Source organism: Tyto alba, unplaced genomic scaffold (assembly GCF_018691265.1).
Source record: "Tyto alba isolate M040663 unplaced genomic scaffold, T.alba_DEE_v4.0 Super-Scaffold_8, whole genome shotgun sequence".
In the NCBI taxonomy this organism is placed as follows: domain Eukaryota; kingdom Metazoa; phylum Chordata; class Aves; order Strigiformes; family Tytonidae; genus Tyto; species Tyto alba.
This window is the reverse complement of record NW_024881329.1, coordinates 8,972,891-8,989,965: the sequence shown is the minus strand read 5'-3', so window position 1 is coordinate 8,989,965 and position 17,075 is coordinate 8,972,891. Positions and strand designations below refer to the sequence as shown.

The window sequence follows — 17,075 nt, the reverse complement described above, 5'->3', positions numbered from 1 at the left end:
CCAAGCTCACGTGTTTGTCATTTGGGTGCAGAATACATTGTGGATTATTTGGATATACCAGCTCTTCTGTGCCCTTAAAGGGTGGTGTTTAGTGTGTGCAGAATGGATCTTTGTCCAGGAATTCCTGACACTCAGAAATCTGGTAGACTGTTACTTACTGGTGTGAAATGGGAAGCTATCTGTAAACCTAGAGGGCAATGGCACCAGCAAGGATCTCCTGTCAGAACTGGTAGACTTGGCAGATCTGAAAAAGTGTTAAGATTGTAAACTTAAGTGTTTGGAGCTTAAGAAGTGCCAGAGCTAGGACTGCATGAACAACCTTCATTTGATCTGCCTGGTATGGATGAAGCAATTTTGACAGTATACCATGGAAAGGTTTTATTTATTAACAGAACCTTACTGCATTCTTTGCATTTTGGCTCATACTCACTGAACAAATAGCTCTTCAGAGTTATGGGGGTTTTATTTTATTTGAGCTACAGATTCAAGGCTTTATTTACCACACGCCACCTAAATCCTGCAATACATACAGAACTCTAATGATTTTACTGTCAAATTTTTTAATGATGCTTTTGTTACAATGTTTGTATATGTATCGACCATGTTACATTATCTTTATAGCAGTCCTGCAAGAATAATAGTGGTATCTTCTTATTTTTAACTGACATGGGATGAAAAACGAAGGGAGATTAGGCCAGTATTATCAAAATCATGGACTGATACTGGATGCTTAGCTTGGAATGACTAGGATATCTTTTCTCAGAGTACTTTTTGATGTGCAGAACAGTTATTCTCAGATGCAGGAGGGAGTGCTTAGCACTTCTAAGGATACAGACTCAAAAGTGTTAAGCTGACTATCTAGAATTTGAAGAATGTAACATCAGAAAACTTTGGTTTTAAAGATTTTCCCAGGATCATAAAATAATCTGTATGTTGGAGGCACAGTTTTAACTGCTGTTCACCTAAGACTATCCAGGCTTTATTGTAGAGGTTCTAAAGATGGATCTGTAGTAAATGCTTGTTTACAACCTAATCTTCATGCTCTTTCAGTTTTTAGCAGCTTTCCAGGGTAAAGGAGCAGTTGCTGGAAACATGTGATTTTGACCTATCTCTCTGGTTCCTTTGGTATTTGCATTGTTTAACAATTCTAGAACTGTGTTGTTGAGTTTGGGTTATTTTTCTTATTAGTATTATTATTATTTCTAATACATACAGAGGCTATTATCTTTACCTGGTGTAAATTCTAAGTTTATAATTTTGATAATAATAATGTACTTGTGAATTTCTTCGGTATGTGACTTCAGTCTTAAGTAAAAGAAACACTGAATATAAAATTCCATACAGGCCATCTCAAGAATGTTCAGCAAACTAATTCCTGAATTTTAGCAGACTTTTCCATTACTGGGAAGAAGTTACTAACTGGTATTGTACTCCAGTCATTTAAAAAAGAAGAGAAAACTTTTCCCTTTGCTTTTGAGCTGTAGTTATCTTTGTGTTCATGCTGATTGTGCATCTCTCTTCTGAGGTCAGAATTGCTGTCTACGGTTCTGGTGACTTGCACTGTCACGGCCCTGGTCAACTTGAAGGAACAAATACTGAAAGGACTTGGGCTTATTTGACCTGTGTTTTAAGTATTGCACATATTTAGCCTGCTCATTGCTGAAAGAGCTTGGAAACTTGTAGTACATATGAAGTATTTGGGGAACTGCAGCCTCTTTGAGACTGAGAAGCAAGTGATTTTCTCTGCCCCTGAGACTTATGAAGCCATGAAACTTGAACATATTTTTCAGAGGGGTTGCGAAACTTTTTTTACCCTGCTATGGTATGACTTAACAAAATTTCACATGGTCACAATGAAGTTTATCAAGGTAATCAATAAATGGATAAAAAATATTGCTCGATAAATAGTCTTTTGTAGGAGTAAGTATTGAGTGATTTTGCAAGTAGGTGTAAGTGGAATATCCTTTTCATTAGATAAAAGAATGCAGCAATTAAATATATTAAGTGAAGAAGTTAAAAATGTAGAGACATTCCAAGACACAACAATTTTAGCTTCAAATTCTAACCTGTTATCCAAATGAAACCTGCATAATGTGTCAAATATTCATGTTGCTGTCTCTTAAACCCTGCAAAGATTATCTTGAATACTGGATTCAAAAGAACACATCTGCAGTTCATAGAGTGTATTATGTCTCCCCTGATGTCTATAGACCTAGATTTAAATCAGTCTGACCAACTCCAAGACCTACTGGGTTATCCTCATTTTCTTCAAATTTTGCAACCCTGCATATGTTCTCTTGAAATGAAATGAGCTTCTTGTTTCAGTTTTTATTTCTGTTATGTTGTTCTATTATATACTTCTGATACATTGTTTAAAAATAATTTAATTCTTCTATAAGCAGTTGATATTACTGTTTAACTATATGTCTTGTTTTTATTTGTTTGTTTGTTTCATTAGTTTTGCCAGCCTGGAGGATGGCAGCTTTCCAAAGAGAGAAAACAGCCAACGTTCTTTGTGGTGGTTTTGACTGATATAGACTCAGAGAGGCACTACTGTTCCTGCTTAACTTTCTATGAAGCGGAGATTAACCTGCAGGTAAAAACTTCACAGTAGGTAACAAAAATGCATAAAAAGTTGTCTGGAAACAATAGATTAATGTTATAGAGGACAATTTTAGAAAATATTTTTCTGTTCCTGGTAAGGATGTGTTTTTCTGTCATACAAAAGTGCATGTATTTTTGCGCAAAGGTAAGCATGATGTACTTGCTTGTGGTTTTTGGTTTTTATCTGCTTTGAATAAAAAAACCCAGCCAAAACCAACTAATAAAATTTAGTTTTTTCCACCATGTGTTTCATTTACTTCTGTGTTTGACATAGCATGAATGATTCTCATATTTGTTCTGGGAAGAAGGTTTCTTAACTTCTGCCCTCTCTCCTGGCCGACTCTATCAGACTGGCACAGGTCAAATGTGTACAAGTATGCTTTAATGTATATACATATTTCTATAAGCATATGTATTGGCAAGACTTATGTGGCTGTAAATGGCAAAATAGAATAATTTTTCAGTGTTTAGGTGGGTCAGATTTTGGGTGTCAGCTACTTGTCAGTGTTTGTTTTTAAACATGTATCTAATTATTTTTGGGCAACCTCAGTCCTTCAAAAATAGATATTTTGTTTCCCACTTGATGTAAAGTACTTCACAGAATTTCTTCTATGACATAATACTTGGAATCTTTAGAAGCTAGAACCTAGGGAAAACCTAATCCAATCTGTAATTGTGGACTCTGTGTTATGTTTTGAAATATTTTCTTTCCCACATGAAAACTGAAAAATAAGTAAAACCTTGGCATTAGGTATGTTAAAATTACTTAAGATTAAATAGATGACTAAGTAATTTTCTTGCTCTTTTAGCGAAGGACTGTAACATTATTGATTATTTTAAGAAAATGCCTTTAATAATCCAAGTGTACTCTGTTTATTTAATACTGGAGTTGAAATGTTACCCTATTTCTAGTACAATTAAAAGATGCAATGCAGTAATAATAATATTGTGCTTTTTCTAGGCACTCTTGGAAGCCAAAGAATAATAGTTGTCCATATTTCATTAATGCTACAGTTTAGGTGGATATTTTGATAGATTATTAAAAGGAGTTAAAAGCAGAAATATAACCAATAATTAGATGTATTTTAGTCGTAAATTTTAGTGTAGATTAACTGACATATTCCTATAAAAAAATTTGTCATTATTTAATGTCTGTCATCTTTATTTTATAAGTAAAGACTGAAATATTCGATAGTAATTTTTTCCCAGATGATTAAAAATTTCCAATGGCTGACTCTTCCTCCACTCTATGTATTTCGTAGCATATATTAAATTTAACAAACTTGTTATTTATCCTGTGATTTCTAGCAGCTGCTTTTGATTTACTATCCACATCTTTCAAGAAATGCTCATCACAAAAGATCCAGCATTAACTAAAAGGTGTTTTTCTTATATTGCCTAAGTATTAATAGAAAAAAAAACAAAACAAAACAAAAAACCAAAAAACCTGAGTGCAGCAGGATGTTGGTTCTCATAATGCCATTCCTGGCTGTGTTGTAAAGAATGCATATTTTTCAGATGAACTTGCTGTGGTGAAATTTATTCTATGACTGCATTGTTTATAGCCAAACTTCCTGTTTCTTTCTAAAATCCAAAGAGAATAATTGAATGTGCCCTGTTACATGGTCATTAGAGAAGTATTCAGCACATGTACGACCTGTAATGAAACATAAGCTTATGAAGCATTGGGCTAGGAAAGTAATATTGATTTAACCATTCAGATGCATGCGTCATTAAACAAACAGGCTGTGAGACATACTGTTCAGGACTTGAAATGAAATCTGGACAGTACTTTTCACAGTGAAATGCAGTTCAACGTTTGTTTTGTTTGTTTTGTTTGTTGTTTTTTGTTTGTTTGTTTGTTTTTGTTTTTTTTTTTTTACTGAATGATATAACTTGCTAAAATGAAAATAAGATTAAATTTTCAGAGAAGAAGAGTTACGTCTTTCACAGCAGCCTTGACCAGCTAAACCTTGCTGATACACGAGAGTGATCAGAATTCAGCTAGAGCAGATTAGACGTTTGGCTTGACAGAATCATCTTCACAAAAAACTGGAATCAGGCACTTAGAAATTTCTGTAGTTAATTAAACTGCAAAGTGAAAACAAAGAAACCTCTCAGCTTGTGAATGCTAGAAGACAACTATCAAACCTTTTTTGAACCTTCTGCATAATAATACAAGAAACTTTTTGACACAGTTAATCAAGCTGGCTACTTCAGTCATTCTGGTTCTCTTCATTCCTGCTTCAGTTCTTTGTTACAGAATAATTTGTGAATAAATGCTACCTGAAAAGTAAGGAGATTGTACTTGCATGGTCTATCTAGGTGGTACCTGTGATAACGTAGGAAGCAAGATTAATACATAGCACTGTAAAATATAGCAACTGTATAATCTATATAGTCTCCAGGAAAAAAATATTCTCCCTGGTAGCTCTGAAAGCCTTGGATTCAGTTTAATCTCTTGGCAGTTGCATGTCCTAACAAGTTTTCCAGAGAAAAGCACAGGCTCTAGTAATCAACTGATGGCCTATTTTCAACTTCCTACCCCAGGATAAAAAAATAAAATACTGCTTTATTTGTCAGTGTCTATGAATCATACTTTGCATTGTTGCAGTACTGTCATTCTGAAATGACCCAGCATTTATTATCTGCATGGATGCGGGTCAGTTTGATTGATCAGCTCTCTTAAAGTTGTGTTAGTATATCAGAAAGGTTAATGCTACATTTAGTCTCTATATCTGAACTCACAAGGATGGTGAACACATGATATTCCATTAAATATGGGAATAGAACTCGGTGCTATGAATGCAGGTGATACAGCTTTGGCATGTGTTGTTCTGTTTTACGATGCTAGTCTCACTAACTGTCCCAGTAACATTTGTTAAAGCTATAAAAGGATATGTTCCTTATCTGAGATTAAAATTAAGCATTTGCAAGTTTGACCTTAACAGGGGTCTGAAGTTTGGAACATGAGTTAGAATACCAGAGGCAGTCTAATAATGAATTAACAGTGGTAAAGCTGGTGACATTTAGAGACTACCTTAGTATCTTTCAGAGCAGTTCTATGTGCAAGACTTTTCTTTCACCTCAAGTTCCTACCAATAGGAAGTGTAAAGAAATCTGAGATACTGCACTGGTTTCTCCTTCCAGCTTTTTATGTCTCCAGCACATTTGCTCTGATCCACATTTCTGTCTGGTTTAAGGTTCCCTCTTGATGCTCTAGCAAACAGAGCTGGATGCCATACTGACTTGCATGTATCTACAGGAATTAGGAGGATGACAGTCGTCTTCCCTTACAGTGCCTTGAGGTGTTTTTTTTTTAGTTTGGTTTGGTTTGTTTTTTTCCCCCATTACTCTATTTTGATCATTACTGTGGACTTCAACACCTCATTGATTTGAAGAAAACTTTGTTCTATCAACTAAAAAAATAGTCTGCTTAGCTTATTTTTCTGGCAACTGAAGCCAGAAGCTGTTGAGCAGCCAAAGGGTATTCAGAAGAATTGTAATTTGCATCTACAGAATTCACCCATAACCCATAAAGCTAAGTTACTCTGTATGTATAACTTAGCCATCAAAAAAAAAGGCATATACACACATGCATATATAAATGTATAGTTCTGTGTGGTGTATACACTGTTTACTAAAATGAGTTTCTTATTTCTAACAGCAGTTTCTGGATGTTACCGCTTAGCACACAAAGACTTGATTTAATACTTTTGATTCAGCAGATGCTTCTACTGACCTCAGCTGTGCTTTTTACCAGTTACTCAGTTACAATTTATACTAACAATGCTTGGAAGAGCACCATAGATAGAATCTTTAAAAAAAAATGCTGGCTCACATTGTTTGGGAACTTAATGGTCAAATTGTACATTGCTTTGCACTTTGAAAGAAAATTATCCCTTCTCCCCAGCTCCGCCATCAACAAATTAGAGAATGATTTATGCCAGTAATTGAGCCTGTGCAACTGCATTTCTTGAATTACAGAAAATCTGCTCAATGAGATCAGCACAAAACCCCAGACATTTGTTTATAACAACCTTATTACAAGATTGTACCATTCTTGTGTGTTATCTTAAGCATATGTATGTTAAAACATTGTGATCACAAAGTTGGTGAGATTTAATATATCGCTCTGGAAAATGCTCATAAGTAATAATTCACGAGCCTCCTATTTCCTGCCATTCACATTCTCTTCCTCTATCCGCCCCCCTGCAAAAAGAGGAAAAAGAAATTGTAAAAATCCCAAACCAGAAAATGGCAGATTCACAACATTCACAAATATTTCCTGAGTCAAGGGAAAAACTGCCAACAAAATGACGTCGTGCTTCATAAAGTTTTAATTTTTCTTCTTGGCCTGGAGAGTTGGTGATCCTAGTGTGTTAAAGCATATGCCACTTGATGAGTAGCTGACATTTGGCTTTTAGCAGAGGATGAGAACACTCAGTTTAGTTGTACCCTTTTTGAAGTGTTAAATCTGACCCCTCTTTGGATATTATTAGTATGTTATTCTTAAGATAAAGTTTAATAACTTTTTGTGAATATCCCAAATGTTACATTTGTTCTGAAAGTGACCTCTTATAGTCAATGCTGCAAAACACATTTTGTGGAAAAAAAACTCCACAATTTTTCAAAGAATGGTTAGTATATTATATCGTCACCTTTCTACGTCTCCTGAAAAATGAACGGTATTGATAGCATACAGAGATTTAGGTAATGCCATGTTTCCTTTTGGTTCCTGTGTAAAGAGGAAGTTTCAGATAATGTTCTATATAATAAGAAATAGATTTTTAATGTCCTTCTATACATTTAAGGTTGTCTCTAGACTAGAATTTAAAGTTAAGGTGCGAAGAGTTGTACAGAAGCAAGCATATTTTCATCGTCCTAATAACTCTGGCAGTGATTTCTCCTGTCCTGTTTATCCCCTGGCTCATTCATTTGCACACATATCTCCAATTTGAACTCATGCTGTTGCAGGGTACAAAAGATTGTTTTGGGTAAAGGTGTTCTTTTCCTCATTAGTCCTGTGCTGTGTCTACACAGTGGCCCCAAGTCTCAGCTCACAGGATAGGGGGATGCTGTCTTCTAAGCAGAGACTTTTTGTTTTCAGCAGAGATCAGGTAATTTATCTGACTTTCAAACAGTAGTAATACTAATTCAGTTATTAATTGAAAGTTTTTCCAATGCATTTCCCTATATGCAGTTTAAAGGAATTAATTGACTGTATTTTAATTAAACAAAACAAAGATCTCTGTGTGTAGAATTTTGCCTTGGTGTACTTCTACATAGCTGTTCTATACTATGTAAAAACCCTTGTGACTGAGTTAAAATAGGGTATGAATTACCAGCTTTCCTAAGCTAATTCAACTTTTGCCATTTGTTCTGCTTGCACTTGTTTGGTCTCTGCAGTCTCCTCACCTTAGATTAGGTGTGTAAAGTTTGAAAGGGTAAAATCCATGGATCAAGTTTACTGCCTTTGGGAAAATTCAGAAAGATGTAGTAAACTTGAAGCTCTGAAGTTACTATTTACATATGTATAGTTCTTGTTAAAGACTTGTTAGTGTAGTTCTTTAACATTTCTCAGTACTAAGATTATTGTGTTGAAAGCAGTTACTTCATGCTACTAATTATTGCCCCATGAAATATCAGCATCTATAGGGCAACTGCAGTGGCATTACTTTGGACTTCCCAGGTCTTCCGGAGTGCGTAGCCTCATGGCCTACTCCAGAAATACGCTTTGGCCTATGGCTGTGTAAGCTGGACCAGAAGGTGGAAAGTGTGGTGTGAGTTGCTGTTGTTAGAAAGTTCTTTTAGTGTCCTTAGATGATAATGCATATAAGCACCTTCTGGAGTTTTCAGAGCGGGCTGCATTAAACGGTAAACATCTAGTAGATGCTGATGGTGTAAATTTTGTGTAATGTTGGAAAGTACAACGCAAACTCCTCGTTACCACATGTGTGACCTGTTACAGAGACTTCAGGTCACTCTGATAAATTTATGATTTTCATGTAACTTTCTATCTTTGTTCCTTCTCCTTTTTGGTTGATAGTGTGTTGCTACAGTTTATTATTCCGTTTTGAAATTATTAAATCAAGATAATGGCTTTTATGCTGGTATAACTACTCCAGTGTAAATTTAGCCGCAGTGGTATGATTCTGTGTGCATAGACAGCCATGAAGTTGATCTGTTTACCTGTGGTTTTAGTTCAGTACAGCAGATAGTAGGCAGGATCCAGATTTGTCTTCTGGAGGCAGTCAGCTATGTTTATTTTAACTTTTGTGCATGTGTTAGAATTTATTGGATACATGCATTTGTATAATCTGAAAAGTAAATAAAATGAATTAATGTTGAATGTTTTTTGGCCTTTGATTGTTAATAAACCAGCTAAGAGTATATTTGGCTGCAAATAAGATAAGCAGAGACTAAGTCACATGGAGAGAAAGGGATCTATCCCAAATGAGCAATTGGCACGAGATTACTAAAGCAAACTTCAAATAATTTTTCTTAAAATAGGAAATCATGCGTGGTCTCTAAATCTTCTTTGCTGGGCAGTTAGTAGAAAAACAACAGGCTTGCTGAACTTGGCACAATTTCAGTGCAGAATTTTGCATAGGGCAAACTGGTTTTGACAATTATAATATAGTACTAGAGTGAGGTTTTGTAATGAGATGTTTGTTCTCTCTGTAGGACTGGATGAACTAATGTACATTTTTAATTTCACTTTCTGTTCACATTTGATTTCCTTTGTGTTTCAAATAATGCCTGCCAGCTTCCACCTTCAGAACGGTAAAGCTACATTTAGTGCTTTGTGTTTTCTAACTTTTCTATTAGTACCTCAGTTCAAATTGTTTTTCCTCACTCTGACATGAAGATAAGCCTAGTTCTACTCTGCCCAATATTAATCAGAAATAACACACTGACTTCAGTAACATATGGCCCCAGAGCATACGGTCAGCATGCCTGAATTGACCTTATATCTGGAAATGAGCGGCATCTCGAACAGGTAATTCACACAGGTGATTCAAAGATACAGAAGGACATAGTGGTCCAACTGAGGGCAGTCAGAGCCAATGTAAGCAAAAATTGGATGGACAGCTGATAGTGTTGGAGAGTTGGGTAACAGTTCAGAACTGCTTTATCTAGGAGCCTTCAGTGTTGGAGATTTTGATAAATGGTAGATGTGGGCATACATGTTCAAGTATTAAGATGGACATGTCCAAATTCTGAAGATGGGGGTGAAAAGACAGGAGATGATGAATAATAACCGTTCATGTGTGCTATAATTCATCTGCATGTGAGTGGAGCAAATGCTAATGTGTTCTCTAGCTGTTCAAGTCCCTTAGCATCAGCTACATTCAGTAGTAGGGAGAATTTTTTGGGGCTATATTGGTAGGTCATTTTTATCTTCAAAAACTTACTTCAGCTCCTAATATAGATTTTGGCTAGATTGTTATTTTTAAGTTAAATGTCAATATTTAGAACCAGAGCTGACCTCTTAAAATAATATGATAGTTGAGGCAAAATTACCATCATAAATGTTCAAGAGGCAAACCTTAAAGTTTGAGGGCTAGATCAGAGCAATGAATATCCCTGTTGAATAAAAGAAGATAAGATTAATGTGAGTAAAGTTGGCTGCTGTCATTTGTTTTCCTGGCTGCCACATCTGTTGCCTTTAAGTTGCAGTTTTTCACTGAAGTACAACAAAATCAGTCACCTTTTTCTACTAAAAGTTTTAACATGATTTCTTAAGATGAAATTGAGGCTTACTTGAAAATGTCTGTTTATGTCCTGATTTTCCGCATGCAGCATTTAAACATATCCAGTGTCAGCCAAATGTGACTGACAGTATGAGATCTTGTACTTGCAGTAGCTGTCATGAAGGTGGGTGGGTGAGAAGCAGAAAGATATGTTTCATAGTCCACTGCCACATGAGGGAAAGCTTGAAGTGTGAGATCAACCCTTATCAGACATCAGGTAATCCACAAATGTTTTTAACTTAGACATAGATCTACAGAAAATATAATTAATTCATAGCTATAAAGAGCTATTTGCTTGTTATGTGGATGCTGTCATTATTTTTCTTCTCTATTCTACATACCTATGGCCAAGTCTGAAACAATGAATGAAATTTAAGTCAATTTATGTTTCAGATTTGTATAGTGGGGCTTTTTTTATGTCCTTATGGTTTGTTCAGTCAGAGAGAAAAGAAAGTAGAGAATCAAAAATAAGTCCATAACCACTTAATTGTCTTTTTTTCTGTATTTAATAAACTGATTTAGGCTTAACCCTGTATTAATACTTTGTGTGTGTGTGATTTAAGTATCAAAAGAGCATTAATGTGTTCTTGGAACTATTATCTACCAGTGAACACTAAATGTAATAGTATACTGGAAAAGTTATACTGGTTTATAATCTAAACAGTATTGTGAGGCTATATCATTAAATAAGATACATTCAAATACATTAGATTAAATGCTTGGAAGAGCATAAGAGTTATCACTTTGGGTCAGAAAGAAAAGACATCTTGCATAGTATTTTGTCTGTGTGGATGGTTATGAGTGAATGGCTAGAGGAACGCGGTGTACATAACATCTCCATGAGTGGTCCCTCCTCTACCTCCGCAGTCCAAGGACCAACTGAGCCAAATACGCCTAGCATGTGTTTAGGATTCTCTGAATTTCATTAACTTGTCTGGTCTCATGACCTAGTATGCATTTTTATTACTAGCAGTCTGTAGCAAAAGACTTTCATTAGTTAAATAACAGTTGCATGAAGAGGTACCACCATTTATTGGTTTTGAACATATTTCAGTTGCCATGCTGATTACAGTGGTGGTTGTTTTTGTTGTTCTTCCTTAAGACTGACTGTAAATGACCAGTTTAGTTCGGATTTGGTGTTTCATGTTTTGGTCTGTTTTTCAGGTGCCCATGTTTTACATGAGATCATTGGTGTCAGCACTAAAAAGTATATAAAGAGTAAAACTAAACAATAAGAATTGGACCAAATGCAGAGGACTTTCTAGTGGTTTTGCTGTCAGTTCCGATGGGTTGAACTTTTGTCATGTTTCAAGCAGCGTTACTACTTCTGTTTTAGCAAGACAGCACACAAAAGGATTCTGGGTTTGGCAGGCAGGGAACAGGACCCTGGAGGGCTTGAGTCGAACACAAGTATAATTACAGGGAACTGAATATTTTAAGTTCCTTAGCTTACTGAGGAGTCTCTTTTAGTACTTTATTAATTTTATGTTAAAAAAAATTTCATTCATTTCAATCTAAAGGCAGAGATACTTCTGAATTAGATTTTAAATGTCTATCACCTTTTAAACTAAATGGATCTTTAAGGATCTGGAACACTGGTTAGCTCTTTAGTGATACATTTTTCTAATCTCAGCTGTTTTCAAAGTCTGCCTGTATGTAGAAATAAAAAGAGGGAAGTAAATAATAATAAGAAAAAAAAAAAAGGAATCTCTTTCGATATTTGTTTGAAATTAAGAAAATTCTTAGTTTGTTCTAATGTAGTATGAAGAGCTAACCAACAGTCTAGATGAAGGATATTAGGGAAACTCCACAGCTGTATACCAAGTACTATTACCATCTTTCTACCAATATAATTGCAAAAGGAAAACTATACTAATCAACTAGATTTTAAAAAAGAAAATAAAATAGCAGCATTAACTTCTGTTTAGCCAATTTAAATTAAACTTTAAATTTATGTATCCTTAGATTTTCTTAACATCAAGTTATTCTTAATTTAGTTGTAAATTGAATGCTGTATTTATAAAATAAAATGGTATTGAGGAATAAAACCTCACAACCAACTCTTACTTTGTTAGTTTTGATTAGAGAATAATTTTTCCTTAGAAAGGGGATAAAAAAAGATGAAATGTGTCTGAACAAAAGTGTCAATAGAAATAATTTTGTGGTTTTATTGCTTTGTATTTAGTATTGCTGCAGAATGCTGATGCTGTTATACTTTCCTTGAAAAGTAGGCTAAAAGTCATGAGTTTGAAACGATTATCTACTTAGTCTGCTCTCTCCTAATAAAGTGCCTGCATGCCTGGCAGAACGTTTAGCTGTGGAAGAAGCATGGCTAGTCACATTACATTTTTCTGTAAATCTTATATGAAGTAAGATAAAGTACTTGTATAAATGATTTATTAATTCAATATTTTGCTGCTATTGGCCCTTCAAGTTTTAAATGAAATCTAATTATGAATTAATTCAAGACTTGATCTGAAGTTGAGTGGATTTCATGAAAATGGCCTTTTATGGAAACTTCCTCCCTGTCTGTGTACCCTGAGTTTTCATTATCTTAGTACTAAGTGAGCATAGAGAAGCTTCCATATTCCCTTGCCTTTAGAAATATGGAATGTGTTTTACTTTAATTATTCCTAATGTTGTCAGGATCCACAATTTGGCAGACAGCCAGAATCTCTTGCCTTTATGCCTAGAATTCACAATTGCTCTTTATAACAGTTAATACAATAAACTTTTGTTGACTGCATGCTTAGTGTTGTATAACCACTAAACTATAATTTAAGAATTCTTCCTGCAACTTTGAGGGCAGGGGGAAGGAACTGTAATTAATATAAAAACTCTCCCTGTCAGCATTATAATGGATAGAAATAAATGAACATGTGTGCAAAGTGACTGTTGATTTATTGTATTTCTCTATTAATTTGTGAATCACAATTTTAACCTAGAAATGAGATGCAAACTAGACTGAGCATGTACAATGCGTATGTATTGGTTGCTGTTCAGGTAAGAATTAATGTACAAAGCCAAGTATATTCCCAAATTTGTATATATATTGCTGTGCCAATTGTTTTTACTTTGGTATGAAAGTTATACATATTTTTTAATTAAAATAACTTGATTAATACAAACCTAAGTACTCGCCTTTGAAACCATTTTTACTTGAATGCTGAACTGATTTTTAAATAGGAGGCTGTCTCCAGGTCAGGAAGTTCCTTCTGTTGCCGTCTCTTCAGGGAGGCCTTTAGTACCAAGATAGGGTACTAAGCTAGAGGTTAACCTTTTTTCTGACTTGGTATAGCAATGCTTATATGTTTTTGTTTGTTTGGTTGGGTTTTTTTTGAGGTTTGGGGTTTATTTTTTTTTTTTTTTTGATACCTTGCTTAGATAAGGGATGGTATGGCATGCATGGATACCACCTAATGTTTGTGTCCTGAAGAATCACAGTGGCAGTTCTGCAGGAACCTAAGAATGTCATTTAGTTTGTGTATCAAAAAAAATCAAATTATTTTATAGTGTTTGCATCTCCTCTGGTATACATACAAAACCTCACATGTACCTTTTTTTGCCTATATAGTAATTAAAATAGAGCACCAAGCTGCATGTGCACACACACACGTACCTATGTATCTGATTCTTTAGAGGAGGGTGTGAGAAGTGCTTTGGCACAGGTTGACACAGAAGGTGGGTGTGGTTGAGACAGAGGCCCATCTGTGTTCAGGACACAAGCCTGAAAGGTCAGCTCTGACTTGATGGGTGGAAGGGCAGTGGGCAGAGGCTCTAATGTAGACACCTTCACCTGCAGGTCAGGTTAGGAAGTAGCTTTTTATTACCAGACAGCTTCAGTGCATCTTCTAGCTAATACCCAGCTACTGGATCTTTTCCTGTGCAACCTTTCAGTTTGAGGCTAGAACTGAGGAGAGACTTTATATAATAAATTGCAGGTCTTGGTGTGGAGGCAAAAATTAAGTGGTTCACAGATGATGATGATTGCTGCCTGATAACTAACATCTTCAGCTGTGACCATTTGTCTCTGACCGAGGAGCACAGGACTCATCAGGATAGGACTGTTTTTATGTATTTTGTTTCAGTAGAAAGTCATTTAGGTTAGTTAAAACAAGGGCTTTTGAAGGAAGCTGTTTAATTTCCAACTAGAAGAACAATTACACTGTAGGGTGGTGGTCTCCAAGCTTTTTTGGTCAGGCACCCCTATCAATAAAATTCCTACCTGAAGTTTATTGTAAATCAACATTTCCATAATTAAAAGCATTTATTAAGTCAGCTTCTTAAGTACTTTTACTGTCATTGTTTCAACTGCTTTTATTTGGATACGTGTGTTTGTCTAAAGAAACTGTACATTCTGAATTGAGGTTGTGAAATGAAGCTTATGAACTCACATCATTCCTGTCATTTAAGAGCATTTCTATTAGGTTTCTTCCATTTAATAGAAGAATGATGTTTTATTTATTTGTTTTTTAATAAACTGAAACAATGACTAGTAACATAACAGAAATAGAAGGCAGATATTTCCTGTTGTCTTACGGAAATAGGAGTAATTTTTTTCCTATTGCTAATTAAGATAATATAGTGATTTTTGCTTAGAAGAATGCTTGGTCAGAGGAATAAATTAAACACTTAGAAATGTGGTGTGTGGGTGGAGAGTATTGCATACAAAAACTGGAAAGCACAGGCTCTGTCATTTGAAAAGTTACTCAGTTAATGAATTTGTCAAAGAATTTGTGGAATTTTAAAAATGAAAGTATTTAGTGACATCTTTTAGTTTTGGGCATGAATAAAAAGAAAATATTTGTGATTGAATAGTAAGTGCTGGCAAGGAGGTTATAGCAACTTGCACAATATCATGAAGAACTCCAAATTTATCTGCATTCTATCTTTCCCTTTTTTCTTTAACCAGAAACGTAGTGGCTCATAAGTTTGAGGGATTTTTAGAGAAATATGAAGTAGTTTGCTCGTGAAGAAATTCTTTTAGATTCCAAGTTCCCTGTGTCAGTCTGGTGATGACTTTATAGATTATTTTGGCTTTAATGTTAGTGGAAATTCTCTAAGAAGTGGAATTATATGAGTATGAGTAGGACAATCAAACATTCTTTTGTGAAATACATTATTTCTGTGTTTGGAGTATGGTTGACTTTTCACATTGATGTCAGCTGATTTAAGGATCCTATTCTATAATCCACTTCACTGTCTAAAATGTGAAACAGGAAACATTTAATGTGGAGCATTGTCCTGTTACACTGCTGTCTCAGAGAACCTTTATCTTAGGGACGTTGGTGCATCACTTCGCAGGTGAGTTTTAACAAGTTGAACTACATGTAGAAGCTTTTAGGGAGTTCACACAACCGTTGGAATGTGCTTCTGTTAGTTGACTTCACTACTAGTTTCAAATAATGCATTAATTTTCTTTTCTAAAGCTCTGACAATTGTTAACTTAGAGTAAGAAAGCTAACATTTTAGTTTGAGGTTTATTTCTTTTTATTAATGGAAGTGTTTCTGTTTTCAAGGGAACAAAAGAAATTGAAGGTGAAGAGGAGTCTGGTTTAATTCCTCCTGCAGAAGTATTTGCTCCTAAAAGCCTGGTGTTGGTGTCCAGACTAGATTATCCAGAAATTTTCAGGGTAAAGAACTTGAATTGCCATATATAATATATGTCAGCAGACAAAGCTGTTTTTAATAAGTAGCAGTGACAGTACTTTTGATTTAAAACATCTAGGGATTGATTTGGGAATTTAAAAGCAAAAGTAGGCTTAGATCGAACTAGATAAAATTCAATGTCTATGACAGTAAATAGCCCCTATAGGTTAGAGCAGTGCTTTTTTTACCCTCCAAGCAGTTTTAAATCTACATAGAAGATGAAATAGAGATTTCTCTGGGCTCAAATTACTGGATAATGAAGGGAATTATTAGGACAAAACCAGACTTGCTCAGGTAAAAACAAGACATACTTGATTAAATATATAATGGTACATTAATAGCGAAATCCTAGTTTTCTTCCATATATAAGGCAAAATGTCAGAGCCTCTTCCAGATCAAATTAAGATGCATGACAGAGATTTAGGGTCTTGGATTACTTTCAGCTGATGAAATATGGCTCATCTGAGATAAATGAAAAGCTTAAATTTTTATTAAGCTAATACATATTAACAGAAACAAATATAGTTCAGTTTACAGATCAAAGGAGGAAATCATTCAACAGTTAAATTGTCATTAGACATTAAGAATGATTGTACCAAATGAGATTAAAAGTCTGTGTAGCCCAGTATTTTGTCTGTGATAGTGGCCCATAGCAAATACAATGCGGAGTGTATAAGAATAGGTCAGGTTGTAGAAATAATTCCAGAAAATACTTTCCTAATTCAGTGTGAATTATAGTTGAGTGAGATCCTGAACCAGAGGTGTCAGTTGTATGCATTTTTTCATATAATTTGTCCAGTTTCTTAATGCTCAGATTTTACAACAAACCATGGCAAGGAATTTCACAGCTTCACTATGTGTTATATGAAAAGTTACTTTTGGAATTATTTTGAAGAAGAGAATTCCTAAAATGTTTGCTGATGTGTCAAAATTACAGCAGTTAAAAGGCATCAAAAGGATGCTGTGGAACAAAGTTATTTATTTCGCTTTTCACAAAGGCTTTTTAGAACATAACATTGAATTGTCTTACATTAAATTATTAGAAACATGATAAATCTATACTTG

The 17,075-nt window shown here is 34.8% G+C and overlaps 1 protein-coding gene across 6 annotated transcripts in view; it reads left to right on the top strand.

Annotated features, from left to right (window-relative positions):
* The window catches only part of SBF2 (SET binding factor 2), a 267,969-nt gene that overhangs the window by 107,269 nt on the left and 143,625 nt on the right, over positions 1 to 17,075 (top strand). For all 6 annotated transcript variants that reach the window (XM_042784693.1, XM_042784694.1, XM_042784697.1 and 3 more), the window contains exons 3-4: positions 2,459 to 2,596; positions 15,881 to 15,994. In XM_042784693.1, the coding sequence (XP_042640627.1) occupies positions 2,459 to 2,596; positions 15,881 to 15,994 (252 nt within the window). The remainder of the gene's footprint in view (positions 1 to 2,458; positions 2,597 to 15,880; positions 15,995 to 17,075) is intronic.